The sequence below is a fragment of the Physcomitrium patens genome, chromosome 13 (genome assembly GCF_059467195.1).
Source record: "Physcomitrium patens ecotype Gransden chromosome 13, ASM5946719v1, whole genome shotgun sequence".
NCBI lineage: Eukaryota > Viridiplantae > Streptophyta > Bryopsida > Funariales > Funariaceae > Physcomitrium > Physcomitrium patens.
In genome coordinates, this window is record NC_143422.1 from 2896930 (window position 1) to 2915518 (window position 18589).

The 18589-nt window shown below is 35.5% G+C and overlaps 2 protein-coding genes across 7 annotated transcripts; both read left to right on the forward strand.

Annotated features, from left to right (window-relative positions):
- The first annotated feature begins 1418 nt into the window (after positions 1-1418).
- LOC112290489 (chitinase-like protein 1) lies at positions 1419-3857 on the forward strand. Its single transcript, XM_024536771.3, has 3 exons — positions 1419-1830; positions 2644-2800; positions 3020-3857. Exons 1-3 carry the CDS (start codon positions 1485-1487, stop codon positions 3411-3413), a joined length of 897 nt encoding a protein of 298 aa, XP_024392539.1. The 5' UTR covers positions 1419-1484; the 3' UTR covers positions 3414-3857.
- Positions 3858-4762: 905 nt separating this feature from the next.
- On the forward strand, positions 4763-10925 carry LOC112290487 (ubinuclein-1). 6 transcript variants are annotated; one of them, XM_024536770.3, is made up of 14 exons: positions 4763-5412; positions 5834-5929; positions 6074-6163; positions 6486-6562; positions 6896-7203; positions 7307-7587; positions 7850-7958; positions 8239-8354; positions 8569-8655; positions 8835-8954; positions 9132-9275; positions 9623-9670; positions 9840-9941; positions 10074-10925. In XM_024536770.3, exons 1-14 carry the CDS (start codon positions 5248-5250, stop codon positions 10086-10088), a joined length of 1758 nt encoding a protein of 585 aa, XP_024392538.1. In that variant the 5' UTR covers positions 4763-5247; the 3' UTR covers positions 10089-10925. The 6 variants fall into 6 exon arrangements, with proteins under 6 accessions (XP_024392538.1, XP_024392537.1, XP_024392534.1 ...); XM_024536769.3 differs by having other exon boundaries at positions 10156-10925; XM_024536766.3 differs by having other exon boundaries at positions 10166-10925.
- The last annotated feature ends 7664 nt before the right edge of the window (positions 10926-18589 follow it).

Consider the following 18589-nt stretch of genomic DNA (forward strand, 5'->3'; position numbering starts at 1 on the left):
CATGTAATATGACACTATTCAATTGCTTCAAAAATTGGTTGATATGTAGGTATTTAAATCTAAATTTTTCTCAAAAGTTTTTGCTTCAATCAAACTAGCAGATGTTCTAAGATTGTGAATATCCTCATTGATCCTAAATTTTAATTATTTGAGACTATAATCCACAAAAATACTCACAACCATTAATTTAACTACTTAATTGTTATGAACTTTTTCACACACATTTACAAAAAGCTTAATGATAAACAAAAAAAATTCACCCATAAATATGCAATGATACTCACAAAATCATCAAATTTATGAATTTCTTTTTATTTCTTAAAATCTAAATCCACCGAATTACCTCTCACTTTGAAAAGCTTTTAAAACCTCAATATATCTTAAAATCACATGAAATCAACACTTAAAAATCCTCTCACAAGTCTAATCTCAAATCTAACTTTCCAATCAACCAAAGAATCCCAGAATTGCTGTAGATGTGCAATTTTGTTTGTCAAAATATGATTTCAATAGTAGTATACAACATGTTCTTTCAAGATATCAATTCTTTATATTTTAAGGTAATTTTTGCTAAAACCTATTTTTAATCTTCTTTTAAATATGCCTATATCAATTACTTATTTCATTTGCTTTGATTTGACTTATTTTTGCTCCTATAAAGTAAATAAAAGACTCTTCTATAAAAAGATAATATTAAGATTATTTTTTTTATTACCTTCTTATTATTTATCTTTGTTTTTTTTTATCTATATCTTTCTACTAGGCTCTTCTATAATAAAATATTTTCTTTCTTCTTTCACCTAATGGTCATGTTATTAAATGACAATGGCTCACAGTAGTGCATTTCACTACAAACTTTAGTGTATGACTTGCAACTTATGAGTAGCATTCATTTTTTGTTCAAGAAGCCATTGCAAAATTGTGTTACCCAAATACAATCTATGTTCCAATTGCAATAGTCACCCATCCTCTAAAACCTCACAAGTTTGCAATACATTTTGATACCATACTTGTGGCATATACAATCCAATAATGGAGAATCTTTAAGCGAAACATTTATTTTAATTCTATTTTTGGAAAATTTTGTAAAAACACTTGGAATCCTCCTAATTTCTATTTCCCTACACAGGGATATTTTTATTTTATTTTTTCACTTACTACATATAAAACGCTTAAGTTATAAGCTGAAATGCTTAAGCTATAAGAAATGCGTCGGCTACCTTAACCACAGTTATTGGAGCGTAGATGTTGGGTCCTTAAGCTCCAGAGCTGTGAGGGTGTAGAGCACGCCTGACACACTCGCAGTGTCAGTAGAGCCTGTGCAGAATGCAATGGCAGCGCAGGCAACTGTACTCTACTTTGGCTTTCCACATTGCATTGGTCTGCTGCAGCAGCTGGAGCTCAGCATTACTCAATGTTAGTTCGACCGATAGAGTACGAGGAAGGGGTTGCGAGCATTTGGAGTTGTGGGGTTGATTGCTGCGATGGGTAGGGAAGTACTAATGGCTGCTGCTGCCGCACTTCTGGTTGCAGCTCTCTTGGTGGTGGGCGTGAGCGCGCACGGACGCAAGGGACTGGTGTGCACTAAAGAGTTGAAGGAAGACGGATGCAACAAAACCATCAGTGATCTGTTCACGGTGCAAACTTTCGAGGACATGTTCAAACACCGCAACGACAGAGCTGCGCATGCCGCGGGCTTCTGGACCTACGATGGCTTCATGGCTGCAGCTCAGATGTTCGAGAAGGACGGCTTCGCCTCCGTGGGTGGTGACGATATGCAGAAGCGGGAGCTCGCGGCGTTCTTCGCCCACGTCGCCCACGAAACGTCGTGTAAGCCCTTTGAAACACGTTTCGTGTTGTAAGCTTGTGTATTGTCCGCGGTGGCGAGTGGAGTGTGTTTGGTCTCGGGAATGCTGCTCTTGCAGACCAATGCAAAGTGGAAAGCCACAGAGAAAAACCGTGAAGGGTAGCCAGTAACATTCGAGCTTCGCCAGTTAAGTCTTGTTTAGATTTCTTCGAAGGAGTAAAAGAAAACCTGAGAATATATGGAGACAAATTGACACCCTTAACCTTTGTGCTTCTACTTTGACTAAGATAGTGCCTGCGTAAATTTTGCTGCTGCGCCATGATGACCTTTCTCTGGGCCACGAGGTATACCCGAAAGGTTTTGCATCGTGTGGATAAAACATAGACGTTGGTGATTCCCACCAGATCCCTTGTTCTCATGAGTCTAGTTGTTGTCCAACCTTGAGGTTCCTTTTGTACTTCAGAATGACGTGGAGATGCACTATTGTCGATACACCGTAGGTGCTCTCCAAGAGGATGTTCTCATTTCGCTTGGGCGGTAGTACTAACAATACCACCAGGCAAATCGAACTGTCGCTGACAGATCATTAAGAGCTCTCTCTATGTGAGCCAGCTCAGAAGGCGAGAGTGCCGGTCGTGGCCGCACAATTGAAGGTGTTGTTTTAGCTTGCACTGCACTGTGTTCAGCATTGAAGATTTACCATAGGCTAACTCTCTCACATACACAACTTGGATGTTTTCTAGTACTTTGGCATGTTAAGAGCCGAGAATTTTAACCCTTAAAAGCTCGGATAGACTCCTGATAAATCACACAAGGATGTTTTATATGGTGAATAGGTGGATGGAGCATGGCCAAAGATGGTCCTACCGCATGGGGACTATGCTACAACCAAGAGCTCGCTCCCATGAAAGACTACTGCAAGACTGGCGATTTGCTGTATCCATGTGCACCAGGTGCTGGTTACTATGGACGTGGAGCCTTTCCTCTCTACTGGTAAAAGTCTCGAGATATCTCCTCTCCGCAAGGGTGGTTCATGCAACTAACTTGAGAACGTATTCAGTTTGATAAGCAATTGCTGACTGTCTTTTGCAATTCTTTGTTTCTTGAAAAATTAGAAATTTGAGATGACCTTCCACAGCATACACATCGAAGTTGTGCTGGGCGTAGAGGCTTCCTAAACACATTAACTAATCAATCGTGAGAGCGTTTCAGGAACTACAATTACGGTCCAACTGGGAAGGCTCTGAAGCAGGACTTGTTGCATCATCCTGAGATCCTCGCCCAAAACGAAACCATAGCATGGCAAGCAGCTATTTGGTACTGGATGACCCCTGCCAAGACAAGGCCATCTCCTCATGAAGTTATGATCGGGAAGTGGGTGCCGACGAAGAATGATACACTTGCAAATCGTAAACCCGGCTTTGGAATGACCATCAACATTAAGGCCAGCGACGTTGAGTGTGGCCATGGAGATGATCCTCGCATGCTGTCACGAATCTCCCACTATTTGGACTTTCTTCAAAACAAATTCCAAGTTCAAGATCCTGGTGCAAACCTTGACTGCGGCCTGCAAGGTGTAGTTCCTCTGGCATATGCATCAATTTAAACCCAAGGTAAACTTCCCAGATGGAATGCATCATCTCTCTAACTCAGATCTGCTTCGGTGTATGAGTACACAAGCTGGTAGATGCCTCAGATAGTTGCAGAGAATCAGGGGCAGTGCTGCTTGATGATGTTGTTGTGCAATGATAGACAAATTTTCTTAATGCTTGGTTCTCACTGTGCCAATACCAAGTTAAGCTAAAACTTTGCTCCTGATTGCTCTTCAAACCATGTGTCAATTTAATGTATTTGATTTAGAATCAGACGATGGGGCTTGTTTGTGTTGCATCCTAGAAGCCACAGCTAGGAAGGTTGGAAAGAAGAATTATTAGACTTCTCTGACAAGGGAAAAAGGCTCTAAAGGGTGCGTGTTTGCAGAATAGACTAACTTGATCTACTTTGATCGCCAGATAAATTTTCCTCTCAGTCTAGCACAGTAATTCATTCATATATATATATATATATATTTGTGTGTGTGTTTGGGCGTGTGTGTATAAAAATAGAAAGATGAAGAACAAAGGAAATTGGACCTCGTAGTCAGTTTGTAAAACAGCAACACACAGAAGTAAGTTGGCGAATCTTTTGAAAGTCCTATACAATTCAAGTAATGAAAATTAACAATTAATACATGCATGAAAATTTACATTCTGTTTTTTGTTTAATATTTCCTATAAGTAATGAAAGCAGTATCAAAACTTAAGAGAATCTTTTATAAATGTAATTACTTAACGATATCAATACTTTAAGGATTGTGAATTATTATTTTCAAAGTCAGAACTTAGCGAACCCTGTTTGATGAATTGTATCATTATTGAACTTGCCAATGTTTGTATAAAAGCTGAAGTGAAAGTATATAATAAGTAATCATAGACTTGCTATTGTTACATTTCAACAGGAATGAGTCTTTGTTTTTATAAACTCGGATAGAAAAACAAAAATAAAAATAAAAAATCAAGTTATTAAAATCAGTCAACCAAAGTCAATGGTGAAGTGTCCTTCAATTCAACTTTTAATTAGAAATTATTCTAACAATGCAACACATTTCTTTATCTTCTACACACATCCACACACAAATTTACATTCAAAAAGAGAGAAAACAAAAACAAAAACAAAACAAAAAAAAACTCCATTATGCATTCACAACCAAAGATCAAGATAGTAGAGCATCAGCCAACGTGGCACACTCTTACTCTTGTAAACAACAACATCATGCATTGCCAATTATGGCCTATTTCTTTCATGACATGCAATTACACACAATAATTGGGAGTAACTCCAAAGCATCCAGCAACAAACACAACCAATCAAGCTATTACTCACACCTTCACTCACACAAACCCATTTATATATATATATCTTTCAATTTTTAGGGCTAAGTGTTAACTGGGGGTCATATTTCCTCTCCTTGCCAGGTGGCCTACCACGATGGACATAGCCAAAACTCGTGGACAACAAGCGTCGCAACACGGAGACCTAAGGAAGCGCGGAGGTGGGCTCGGCGGAGATGGAGGAGGAAGAGAAGCTTTGGAGCTCGGATCAGGCTTAGATTTCGTCGCCACTTTGTTGTAGTGCTGCTCTCGCGGTGCACACATCGTCACAGCATGCACCTGCATCGTGAATTAGGGCTGTCTCTGATAGTTACCGAACTCGTAGTGTCGTTTTCTAACTTGTGATGGTTTATTTTTATTATTTTATTATTATTTTGGTTTCGTTTTTGTTTTTTGGTCTTTTATCCGTTAGTTCGATGGTTGTATTGTTATGAGGTTGGGGTTTACAGAGGACGAGTGCGTGATTGCCGCTCGGTTTAGGGTTGCTAGTTCGCCAGTTCTCTGTCTGCCATGCCATCCCGGCAGCGATTCTTCGTGGAGCTGAAGGATGAGGAAACTACAGTCGTTTCATGGAAGAAGCTGGTGTCGGATGCGGAGGGGAAGCTGGTGTCTGCCAGAGTGTCGGACGCCCCCGCAGGCGCCAATCCTGCATTAGAAGCCCGAATCGCACCTGAGGTATGGTGTTGTCGCTGTTCTGATTTTTTTTTTTTTTTTTTTTTTTTTTTTTTTTGTGGTTATTCGTGGTGTTGTCGGAATGGTTGTGAGTTGTTCATGATGCGTTTGTCTCGCCGGTCTCTACCGACTGGTTTTGATGGTTGAGCTAGTATAGCGTGTTCGTTTGGGAATTGACTATATTTTATTTTGTCTCCCTGCTTATCGTCATTGTCTGTTGTTGAGGTTGCGCTGCTCTGTTGTGTACAAGTCGCTTCACTCCGCTGAGAATGTGAACGTTGTACTGTCCTTTTGTGTTGATTGTTTCAATCGAATGATTCAGAGTAAGTCGGTTTGTAACTGGGAAAATTGGAATTCGATTCTTATTTCTTCTAATTTATTTTTTGTTTTTAAGAAGAATGTTGTTATCAATCATGAATTGCAGAAGGGTGCTGGCTCTGTGACTGGAAACGACGATCCACTACCTCAAGTTCCCAACAGATTTAGCTCTGTGATAGAGAGGATTGAGCGTTTGTACAAGGTAATATGCAGCTCGGTCTGGTGACAACTACCGCATTTCTGATATGAAATTGAGAGATTTTTTTTTTACCATCGGCTATCCGTCACAGCTGATTGAAGCTGAATATACTACTTGCTTTTGATCTTGATTTTGAATTCGCCACAGGGAGGAGATAGTGATGATGACGGTGCCGAGGACACCCCTGACGAGGATCAATATGACACTGACGATCCTTTTATTGATGATGAGGAACTGGTGTGTGATCACCTACTAATACTTTCTCGTGATTTCGGCTCTTTAGTCTTTGCTCACAGTGTATTTGTTGTAGTTTATGTGAATAGAGCGAAGTGTAGAGTTAAAGTCAGTGGTTCTTGATGGCCTGTCCAGTTCTTTGTAGCAGCAATTTCTGGAAATCAAGGTGCTTCTTTGTTGCTATTAAATGCGATTGTAACCATCTGATTCTATGTTGATTTCTCTGGTTAGGACGGTAGATATTCAATGCAAGTAAGAACAGTGTATTGCTGAACACACTTGCATGGATATATATTTTCCGACACTTTTCGTTCTTGTGACTCAGAATGAGTATTTCATGGTGGAGGAGGCTAAGACAAAACATACAGGGTTCTTTATCAACAGAGGAGCTCTTGAGAAAATGTTTGTTTCCTCATCATTATTATCTTCAACTTAATATACTTTTTCAACTTTGTTTTGCGTTCAGAATTTAGACATAGAAGAGTCTTCAATTTTCTTGGATGTTGGTAGTAATTAAAACGTCAAGTAGTGCTATGTGACTGTATTAGAAGATGCAGTGATAGCACTACGAATGAATTGCGAAACTGGAGCTCAGCATTTGATCAAAATGAATCTGATTTGGTACTTCCACGCTTAGTCCATTTCAATTGAAACGTATTAATAGTAGATGCTTGTGAACGCAACTAATTCTCTGCATTCCGGTCAACTGATGAATTTTACTTTTTTTCCGAGCAGAAGTGTACCATCTCCAAGTCCAGCTGTGCAACCTAAGAAGAGAAGGCGTAGGGAATCTAAGAAAGACAAAAAAGATGAAAAAGAGGTTAAAAGACGAATGAAAGGACGGATAATGCAAGGTTCTAGACAATTTCCCTCGCATTCACACAACTTTGCTGGAGGTGAGACACAGGTATCCAACGAGCACACTTTGAACAAAGCTCAATCAAGTGATCCTGAGGAGATTTCCAGTGATAGTGACGCTTTTCGTCAAGGCTCTGCCGGGCCCTCAAGGGTTTCTTACAAGCAGGAAAAGCTAGATTTTGCAGGTAAACCTGACATTTTAAAAGGTGTATTAATTTCAAGATTATGAGAATTTTACAAGCATTGATATTGAGGATTGTGAGTATGTGTGGTGGAAATTGTTTGTAGATGTTGATAACAATGGAGGAGTCGTTGAGAGACTACTGGAGACAACAGCTATGCTGAACACAGAATCCGTTTTCGGTGGAGGGAGAAATATCCAAATTAAATCAGAGTACAGGTATGGCTCATCTTTCGAAGAGAAGAAGTGGAAACAGGCTGCTAGAGAACCGAAAGGAGTTATGAAAGTTTCGGAAAGTTTGAAAATGAAGATGATTCAACAATCAGGGAAAGAGGACGGAGCTAAAGACTCTGACGGCGGCGCAGGACATGCAGTTGCTGGTTACACGGTTAGACTTCCATGTCATTTGTAGTAACTTTGGCATTGTACGCTAGGCGCTTGATGTCGTTATAATTTCCCTTGAGTTATTATTTAAAGTACCATGTTCCGAATGTGACTTTCCAACATGATGCTTATATTCGATTACTTTGTAGATGCATTTAGGTTTGGTTCCTTTATTTTTGTGCTTCCATCGGTCATGACTTTGATCTCCATGTGCCACTTCAATCACACTGTTCTTTGGACTCACCTGTAACCTGAGTCTGGAGCAGAAGTCATTATCACCAGGACCAAAAGAACCTAGTCCAGGAAGACGTGGGTGGCCTAAGGGTACGGTCATGGAGAGGGCTATCCAAGATCTTATCAAGATGGTAGCATTGCGTAAGTTTGTCTTCATTTTTAGACAGGATTTAAATGCTCTTTATATTTTTCCTTCGTGTTGCTCGGCGGCTGTCGAAGTTCTAAATCGGGCGTAACCTTGAGTAAATTGTTCCGACGATTCTATGAAGAAAAATGTTCGATTGGTCTTCATGTTGTTAGGGAATCCCTGGAGTGATTGTGAACATTAAAACGTGTCATATGTTTATTCTTATATTTTCTTTTTAACATGTTGCATCATAGTGATAGTAGCTTTCTTATATAGAATGGATTTTGCCAACAGTTTGTCCCCCTTCACCTGAAGGAGAAGAGCAAGAGGCACTATCGCAGCCTGGAGCGAAGGCAAAGCGTTTGCCGAGGGAAGTGAAGACAAGGCTGGCCAAAGTCGCAAGACTAGCGGTGAGGTTCACTGAGACCTGTGAAGACTTGTTGATCCATTCCGTATCGTTGTCACTTATTAACATATTTTTGTCTAGTATTATGAACTGAAGAGCGGGAATTACCTCTGTGCAGATTTATGGATGGAATAAGTTTGTGCCGTTGTTTGTTCTTCTTGGCAATTTCAATTTTTTTTTATCAGAAGATTTACAGTCCGTGTTTTGGCGAAGAGCAGCAGGCGAAACAAGGGAAGGTTCCGGATGAACTTGTGGAGCGACTTCATGGCATTTTAGGCCACATCATGCGTCCGAATACCTTGAAGGTTCGTTCAGTAGCTTCTTCATTTATTTACACTCGTGAAGCATGTTATTTTTAACAAGATTTTGAAACTCCTCATAGACTGATGTTTAGGTTCTTTCCACACAATTTCTACTCATATTCTAATTGCTCAGTTTTGAAGTGGTTCCTTCGTTTCATTTGTTTGTGCTTCATGTCTTGCAGAGGAATTTGAAAGAGATGGTGGAGCATGGGTTGTCAGCTAAGCAAGAAAAAGAAGGTCGGTTATTAGATATTAAACGGGAAGTCACAGAAATGGTGAGGAACCAAGTGACGAAGTTCAAGGTATGTTTTATTCTGTGGTCTGATACTTCCGTGGGCTGAAGAGTTTTGGTTCTGAAGTAATTGATCATGACAAAATGTGAGCAATTCCGTTAGGCTAGACTCGTACATTTTATTATTTACTTGCACCATTCCTGAGGAGCTGGAGAACCTTATACCAAAAAACATGACTGGTTTCAGAATGCTGAGGTACGAGAGGGCTCCTCAGATGACTTCCAGGCAGGACCTTCGACAGTGGAGAAAGCAGGCTCATCCGCTGAGAAATATAAGTGGGATCATGCTATTGAGGATCTTCTTTGCAATCTTTACGATCAGTATCTGGAGGTATTTGTCTTGGTCATTCACTAGCTCTATCTGTCGTGCATAGCGCCTTCAATTCTTTTAATATTTCTTGGTAGCACAAGTGTTTATTTGCACTAGGTAGACACACGCCAATAGTGAAAACTTTGTTCTGCTTCATTTCATACAAGTCATGCGTTGTCTGCCGAGATACTCAAGAGAGAGCATCAGTGTGGATTAAGCATTACCAAGTGAATCATGTGATAACTTAAAGCACCTGCAATGGACGACATCATATTTGTGTAATTCAGGGGTCATGTTACAATCCTCCTCTTCCACAAAGTTATTGCTTGATTGGAGTATGATTGTGTATGGTTATATTGCTGTCACAGGGAATGGATGAGCATAAGGGACCGCAAATTCGGAAGCTTTATTTTGAGGTATTCAACTCTTTTAAATTCACATCGTTGTGGCTGTATTATCAAATTAGACCTCGCTCAAGTCAAAGAAACTATGGTGTCCTAACAATTCATAAGTTTTGTAAACAATGAGTTCTACATTAAAGGGTGTAGAGGCACTGACTACAAAAATCATATTCGTGTTTTGCAGTTGGCGGAATTATGGCCAGAGGGTTGGATGGACAATAATGGCATCAAAGCTGCGGTTTTGCGAGCTAAGGAACGACAGAAGCGCCTCAACAAATTGAACAAAGTAATATTTCATTTGCTCTTCCCCTGGGTCAAGATGTTGCTATCTTGTCTTCATTTTGTACATTTGCGTTCCTTGAGTTGTGTCCTTGCTGTCATTCCTGCTAGTCTAAGGCCGTGACCTTACACGATGCAGAAACATCACTTGTAGTCTTTCGAATTCAATTGCACTACCACTCCAGATTATGCCGAAATGGAGAAAAATGACCAAGTTTTAGAGTGTACCAGGGACCAAGGAAAAGGAAAGCGGGCTCCTCTAGCGATGCGCTGAGAGCCGAGGACGAACTCAGATACGGATCTGGAGGAAGTTTGATAAATTATACAAGTCAAAATTCTGGTCACTCCTCGCTCAAACGTAGTGATGATAGTACCCCTGACGACGAAAACAATTACATTTCAGGATCACAACGAGCATGGCCTTTGGGTGAGAAAACTGGAAAGTACAAACATTACCCTGACGATGCTCTGAAGAGCTCCTTGAAAATTAGTAAGGTTGAGTATAAAGAGAAACCACGAGAAGGCACGAAGTTGATGGGTCGTGTGATTGATAAGCACCATTTAATCAAGAGGAGGCGTAAGAAGCTGAAAGCTGGGACAGAAATTGACCTAACTGCATCCTCTTCGGTCTTTGAGAACAACCTCAGCAGAAGGGATGATGCAGATACTGTTCCTCACATTCCAAAGATCAAGCCCATTGTGTACGATGGGCAATTACATGAAGGGTTGCTGAGATCCTCCACAAAGGGAGCCCACTTTGAGTTGGAGAAAGCTTAACTTTTTTTCCTTGCTTAGAGCTGTGACTTCGAGCTGTAAATCATTTTTTGTATATCTATAGCGTGCAAATCGATGCACTCATTCTTTTGCATTGTTTGCGTCCAGGAGTAGCCTCCCAGTTTGAGGCGATATTCACTGGGCACCTCAGGCGCAGTTTGTTCTTTACTGTTTCCTATAAACATTGGAAGTGCAGCGGATTTTTCATTGTTGATTATACCATTCTGTGTTCAAGAAACTCACATTCTTCTTGCGTCAATCGGCAACCTTTCACTTGCGGTATAGTTGGGGTTGCTCTGACACCAACAAACCCCAATACTTTAAAACTTTGTTATTAAGTGCTTGCATCTCACAAAAATGCCAAGTGATACATGTGATGCTAATACAACGTGGAATCTCTGTATTGTCTAGCACCCTTCAGCTCCTAGCACGAATAGGTTATTTATTGGCAATCTCTACATCACTCTCTTGGCAATTCCTAAACCAATGTCAGTGAAGGATAGGTTTTATTCAGAGCCCCACCACTAGTTCCTTTTTACACAACAATAGAGTTAAAATTATCTCTAAAATAGAAGTAGATTAGAAGAAGGAATTCCAAAAAATTTATGCAATTGTATGACTTTTTTTTCTTTCACTTGGCTTTATTGGCCTTGACTTCTTGACTTGGACTTAGCACTTAGTGGTGGAGTAGTACTCACTAGACTAGCCTAGTAAATTTTAGCTTATGTTAAATCTTGTAAATGTTGCAAGTTTTATTCATCAATATATGTTGACTAGTTTGTTATATACTTAGAGCAATACACAAATAGTGGGCATGCAATGGTTTAATTAGAACCTAGGACTTATAGTATAGATAAAATCTTGGAGTAAAATCTCACTTAAGGAGATGTTTTGTTAAAGTACTTGGCTTTTTCTTCCTCCACAATTTGTTTATTGGTTTATTGATTATATATGAAATTGTATATGTTATCTTTCATGTATTGTTAAAAAAAATAAAAAATAAAAAAATGTTGATAATCTATGAAGGATAAAAATAGAATAGCAACAATTATTTTTTCATAATAGCATCATGTAATTGTATTCTAAGGACTGATTTGGATTTGCTTAATGTATATATATTGTTTTTCTTTTCTTTTCATTTATATATATATATATATATATATATATTATTTCTTCTAACTTATATTTGAATTTTAAATAACTAATAATAATACTTTTAGAAAGATGAAGAACTTGAGTTTTTTGCATATTAATTGAGAGTTGTATATTTAACTCATCTAACTTATTTAAACAACCAAAACATTGTTTAAAGATTATAAAATAAATACTAATGATAATACCTTCTTAATATACATTAAACTTTTTAAATTTCATGTCTAATTAAATTTACATGTTATATATATATATATATATATATATATAATCTTTTCTATAAATTGATATCAATTGTTGCAAAAACAATACTAATTATTAGATGTTATAAAGCATCGAAGATAGTATACAATAAGCACAATAGAAATCATTCTTATCAAAGCTTTACAATCTACTGTGTTAATTTTTGCCATGGCAACTATGTAACTAAGTTGGATCTATGTTAAGGACATGAATCTCGAAGAAAGAAATCTTCAATACATTCTTTTGATATTGAAAAGTACTAGAAAGTCACTCAAAGATGATATTTTATTAAACTAGAATGGCTATTGCCAAAAACAAGAAGATTAGAAAGTCTTGAAACAAGACTAAGGACTAGAAAGGTATTGACAAGATTAAAGAAGGCTTTACTCTTGCTTCCATATATAATCTTAACTAGGAGCTATATGGCGATGTTGTATAGGACCTCTAAAACATGTTGACTTTGCAAGACACGTATTTTAACTTGCAAGTTTTCTGTATGTGTCCTATCTAGTTAACTTGTTTTGTAAGCTACCAACACGTGATTAACTTGTTGATTAAGTTTCTAGCCTACCAATCAACTACAAACACATGTTAAGTCAAATTAGTGTCTATGAAGCTTTTGAAAAGCTTCTTTAGAAGATATTATGAAATTTATTTATTTTTATTTATTTTTATTTATTTTTACCTACTTCTACCTAATCATGTAGGTATTTACTAGAGTACGTATATATATTCGTGACATTACTCCTCTTCCTAGGGATAAGTTCTACAAGAAGTGATCTTCATCTGTTGAGAAAATCTAAGATGCAGCAATTGTATTTCTTATATACTTTGAACGTTGATCTCTTCAAAAATAGTTGACAGGTCTTATCAACTATTGATAGTGTCCCGTATCAGGACAAGAAGACCACCTTATTGTTTGATTTTTGTTGAGGCCTTTGTAACTTCTTTCAAATAAAACATTTGGAACACTGTGAGGAATTGTTTCTACCTCTAATAAAATCACCAAACATTGAGAGTTTCTTCCAAGGTCATGATACCAAATACATTGTATCTCGCCATCTATTTAGAGAAAGACATGTCGTCCTTGAGGATCTTTATCTTGATTTTGTCATCTTGAAGGTTGTCACAATTGTAATGTCTCATTTGGTAAGTCTACAAATGAAAGCTCTTAAATTAAATCTACTAGTTGTTGCTTCTCCATCTTCTTAGTATCACAAATACACAAAAGCTACAAAGAAAGATAGAAGGTAGAGTGTTATCTTCTTTTGAACTTGTTTCTTTTATAATAAAGATTTGTTATTCTTTATCTTGATTTTGATGGATATTATCGATGAAAAGCTTCAACTTTCTTTATTGTATTTACAAGATTCATTGCCGGCTCTTATGTCAGTTCACTAATATCATATTTGTGCCAATGAACAAGATATTCCAATCTATTTTGGCGCCACCTTGAATCTAAAGCTTTTTCTACCTCAAACTCTTGATTATTATCTACTTCTATAAGAAGAGGTGGTATTTGTTTTCTTCTCAAGATATTCACTATCTTATATGGCTCCAAAAAGGACACATAAAATACAAGGTAGATATTTATAGACTCTCGTAGATAAAATTGATAAATAATAGGATTGATTTATTCACTAATATGAAAAAGTCCAAGCCTACAATAGTGCAACTTGTCATAAGAACAAATAGTCTTGATACTATGTCAAATAATCATATTTTGTCACCTATATTGAATTAAAGTTATTTCTTGCAATAGGCATCTACATTAATTTTTTGTCATTCTTGAACTCTCTTTAATTGTGCCTTCATTATTACATGTAGCTTTTACAAATGATTTGCCAAATCTTGTGCAATACGATTATCAACTTCTAAAAAGTCAAAAGTATCAAGTAGTAGATGATAACCATAATTGGTAAAAAAAGATGTTTGTTGAGTAGAAGAATATATTAAATTATTATACGTAAATTCTATGAATGGTAAAAGAATTGTCCAATCATCTTGATGATAGTTGATGGTATACCTCAAGTATTGTTCAAAAACTTAATTCACCCATTCCATTTATCCATCAGTTTGAGGATAAAAAGCTAAAGAAAGCTTTATATCTACCTTTAAAATTTTGATAAGGATTCTCCAAAATCTTAATATAAATTAAGTCCCCATATCCAATATAATAGCTTTATACAATCCGTGATAGCGATACATGTTATTTAAAAAAAGTTTAGCCATTCTTTTACATATGATAGATTTTGTACATAGTACAAAATATGCCATCTTGATAAAAAGATCTAGTACCATGAATATAGAATTATACAAACGTGAGACTACAACATCCATGATAAAATCCATAGAAATTGAAGACCATGGTTGTTTAGGAATAGGTAATGGATGAAAAAGTTCATAAGGTCAATGGCAAGGAGTTTTGGATCTTGAACAAATATCACATGATTGTACAAAGTCTTTGACTGCCTTCCATATTTGAGGCCACCAGAAATCTCTTGATATTAGCTCCAAAGTCTTATTGTATTCAAAATATCTAGTTGTTGAAAAGTCATGATAAGTTTCAAAAACATATAATTGTATTCTATCTTCTAAAATGTATAATTTTCCTATAAAATAGAGTAGTTTATTCTTAAATTCAAACTTAGAAGTATCAAGGATAAAAGGATCATAGGACATATTTGATTGAATTTGCTTGTCAAATGTTGAATCAATAATTAATATTGATTTTATAGCTCGAAGGTGAAAATGCTCTAGCTTCAAGAAAATTGTTCTTTATTGATAAAAGATACATCTCCTTCTTTTGATGTAAGATAAGAATGTCTAAAAAGGGGGTCAAATAAACCTTGTTGTTTTTCAAATCAATAAGTAATCTTGAAATAAAATCTTGATGAAGACATGCTCCAATGAGCTTTGTAACAATTGAAAATATGTGTCGACATGAAATATTCAAGCTTCTTGTTATATGTATATATTGAGATTAGACTCAAGTTTCTTTTTAAATAATGACCCCATTCTTGAAATTAATCATCAATTGCAAGAAGTTCTTTGTTGTGTTTCTCATAATTAATCTTGAGTGCTGAATTTTTTTTGGAATAAAAAGCTATTGGATGGAGTTTGTCATCTACTCCTATTTATGATAGTATTTCACTTTAGACAAAGTCTAATGCATTTTTTTCTATAAAAAAAACTACCTTTAAAAAATCCAACACAATATAAGATTGGTACAAAAATAAACTCTTTTTTTAAAGTATCAAACAATAATTTAGCTTCTTTATTCCACTCAAGTTTGTTTTTATAAGTTAAATGTATAAGTGGAGCTACGACTTGAAAAAAATTATTGATGAAGATCCAATAGTAATTAGCAAAGCCCAAAAAGCATTGTACGTCCCTTATTATTTTTGGAATCTTTCAATCCATGATAGTTTGAATCTTCTTCAGATCCATCATTAATCCTTCATTGGAAATGATGTATTCTAGAAAGCCAACTTGAATAGTGTGAAATATATTTTTTTTTGACTTGGCATATTTTCCTACATCTCTAAGTTTTTGTAATACACAACAAATATGAAATTCATGCCTTTCTATAATCTTAGAATAAATTAAGAGATTGTTCAAATAATAGACAATAAAATCATCAAGAAACTCATAAAAGACATCATTCATTAGGTGTTGAAAAGCAATTGGTGCATTTGTGAGTCCAAAAGGCATGATATTATATTCAAAATGTCCATACTTGGTTTGAAATGTAATTTTCTATTCATTTCTTATTTTAATACATATCAGATTATATGCTCATCAAAGATCTATTTTTATATAATTTGTTGTTTGATTCAATTGATCAAGAAGTCCAAAAACTAATGTAGAGGATACTTATTCTTGATGGTGATCTTATTGACTCCTCAATAGTCCACATACAACCTTAAAGATTTGTCTTTTTTCTTCATAAATAAGATAAAAGCCTTGGCTAGAGATTTAAAATGACATATGAAATATTTAGCTGAATTCTCATCAATGTATTCTTTGAGTGCAGCTAACTTGTTTTGTGATAGGCTAAAGATTGATCTAAATATTGGTTGAGCTCCTTCATAAAGATCAATGGAACAATCATAAGGATGATGCACTAAAAGAATATCTACATTCTTTCTTTCAAAAATATCTTGAAAATCTTAATATTGGCTAAGAATATTACTTGATGTCTTTTCATTATAAAAAAATAAGCATGGCATATAAAGCAAAAGATAACCTTTTATTTTTGTGATATGCATAAAAGCTTTCACACCTATCAATAAGGGTTTGGATATATTAGACTTATGTATTTCTACTTGATTAAGGAGATTTTGGATTAAACTACTAAAAAAATTAAGGTTATAATAAATCCAATCTATATAAGGATTATACTTTTTTAATCAAGCTAATCCTAAAATAATCAAATTAGATAGAGATCTTATAATATTAAATATTATAATTATATTATGATCTTTAATTGTTATATCTAAAGGAATAATCTCATGTATAACATCTCCAAAAGATAGCAAGCGACAATCTAAGACTTCTACATGTACAAGTTTAGTTTTTTTGATTAATAATATCTCTTATTTTTTGACAAAATCTTTACCTATAAAACAGACTAAGGCTTTTGAATCTAATAAAGATAAGACTTTGTGAATTTTGGTCCTAAATAAACTTCTATTGTAAAATAAAGTGAAAGATTTGAGGAGAGAATATGACCTTTATTAGGATTTATGTAAGATTTCAACCGCAAGGTCTTTATTATAGCTGAAAAAATTCATTTTTTGACATATTGGCCTCTTTGGCAACCATGCTTTTCATTTTGTAGTTGCCTTTTTTGTTTAGAGAATGTTAAGCAGTGTCTTTAGCTTCTCCACAATATAAGCATAAATCTTCTTGACGTCGTCAAGTCTTTTATTGCTTTGTGAGGTATTTAAAATATATTGTATGAATTTGCATTGATTTTGGCCTTAATGAATGAATTTCTAAAAACTTGGGAGCAATCGTCATTATTTGATTTCTTCCCCTCTAGCCAAGTCTTTGTTCTTGAAGTCTTTTAAATAATTAATTGTTGCATGCAATGACTTGAGTAATAAATTGTTTCAAAGATTTTGCCTTAGGCATTGTCAATAATAGATCTTTAACATTTTTCTTCAACCCATATCAAATTTTTTTGATAAGGCTTTATCTTTCTAGTCTACATTATAAGCAAAGTTTTGGAATTTAGCAGCATATAAGATAGCTGACCGTGATCCTTGTCATAAAGGTAAGAGTTTTGTCTTTGCTATTCTTTTTTTATTATTCTCTTTGAATGTGGCCATAAACACTTTTAGGAATGAATTCAAATCATAAAAGAGTTATGAATCTTTTCCTATTAAAGGTACAAGCCAAGAGAGAGCACTTCTTGATAGAAGTGTGCCTATGAATCCAACTTGAGTAAATCCATTAAATTATTAAAAGAAATGCAACATTAGATAGAGTTTGACTTATTGTAAGAATCTTTAAAATTTTGATCTTCTTCTATCAAACTTCTTAGGCATACTAATCCTTATCCCCGTCATACTTGTAGAAGTAAAATTCCTTAGATTTGGTTGTGAGGTGGATCTACTTACTTCCTTCAACTACATAACTTCTTGTTGTAGACTCTAAAGTTCTATCATAGGCATAGAAATAGTACGTCCATGATTCATGTTGGAAATACGTGCGATTTCTACCTTTAGAGTGTTGAAAAGTTCATGAAGATTTGTTATAGTTGTAAATCTATTCTTACTTCTGTTAAGAGTAGTATCTATAATTTTTGCTTCCATAGAAAATTCAAATGAATTCAAAATATTATATTAAAATATAGTAATTCACAACCTCCAATATCAAATAAAAATTTCTAAAAAGAAGAATAATCCACTCTCTTTAAGAATAATATCAATATTAAAAAACAAGACTATTTATTTAAAGGTGGATAGTCCACAATCTTCAAAATATAATAAATAAAAGTATATTATAGATGAATTGTGGTGAATAATGACATGTGGTTTATATAGCAAATAAAGTATTCTTTTACAACTACCAAATGAGCCATGGTTGAAAAGAATCTATTAAGTAATGGTGTAGCTATGACCAATCTAATTTAGAATAAGATTGAAACATTTTTTTGAATGTGGTATCCAATTACATATTAGTACTTTGTAAGACCTCTCTTGGCCTTAATAATTGCTTTCAACCTCCTAGGCATACTTTTTATTAACTTTTGGTACAAAACTACTTCAATATTATTTCATTTTGTAGCTATTCTTTTCCATAATTCCCAAACTCCATTTGGTTTTATCTTCTAGGTATTGAATTGGCTTTTGAGGTGCTCTCAAAGATATCCAATGGGATTAAGATCAAGAGACCGAGTAGGCTAATCCAATACTTTAATTCCATGATGATCAAAGCACTTCCATACTAGTTTTGAGTTATGCTTAGAGTTGTTAT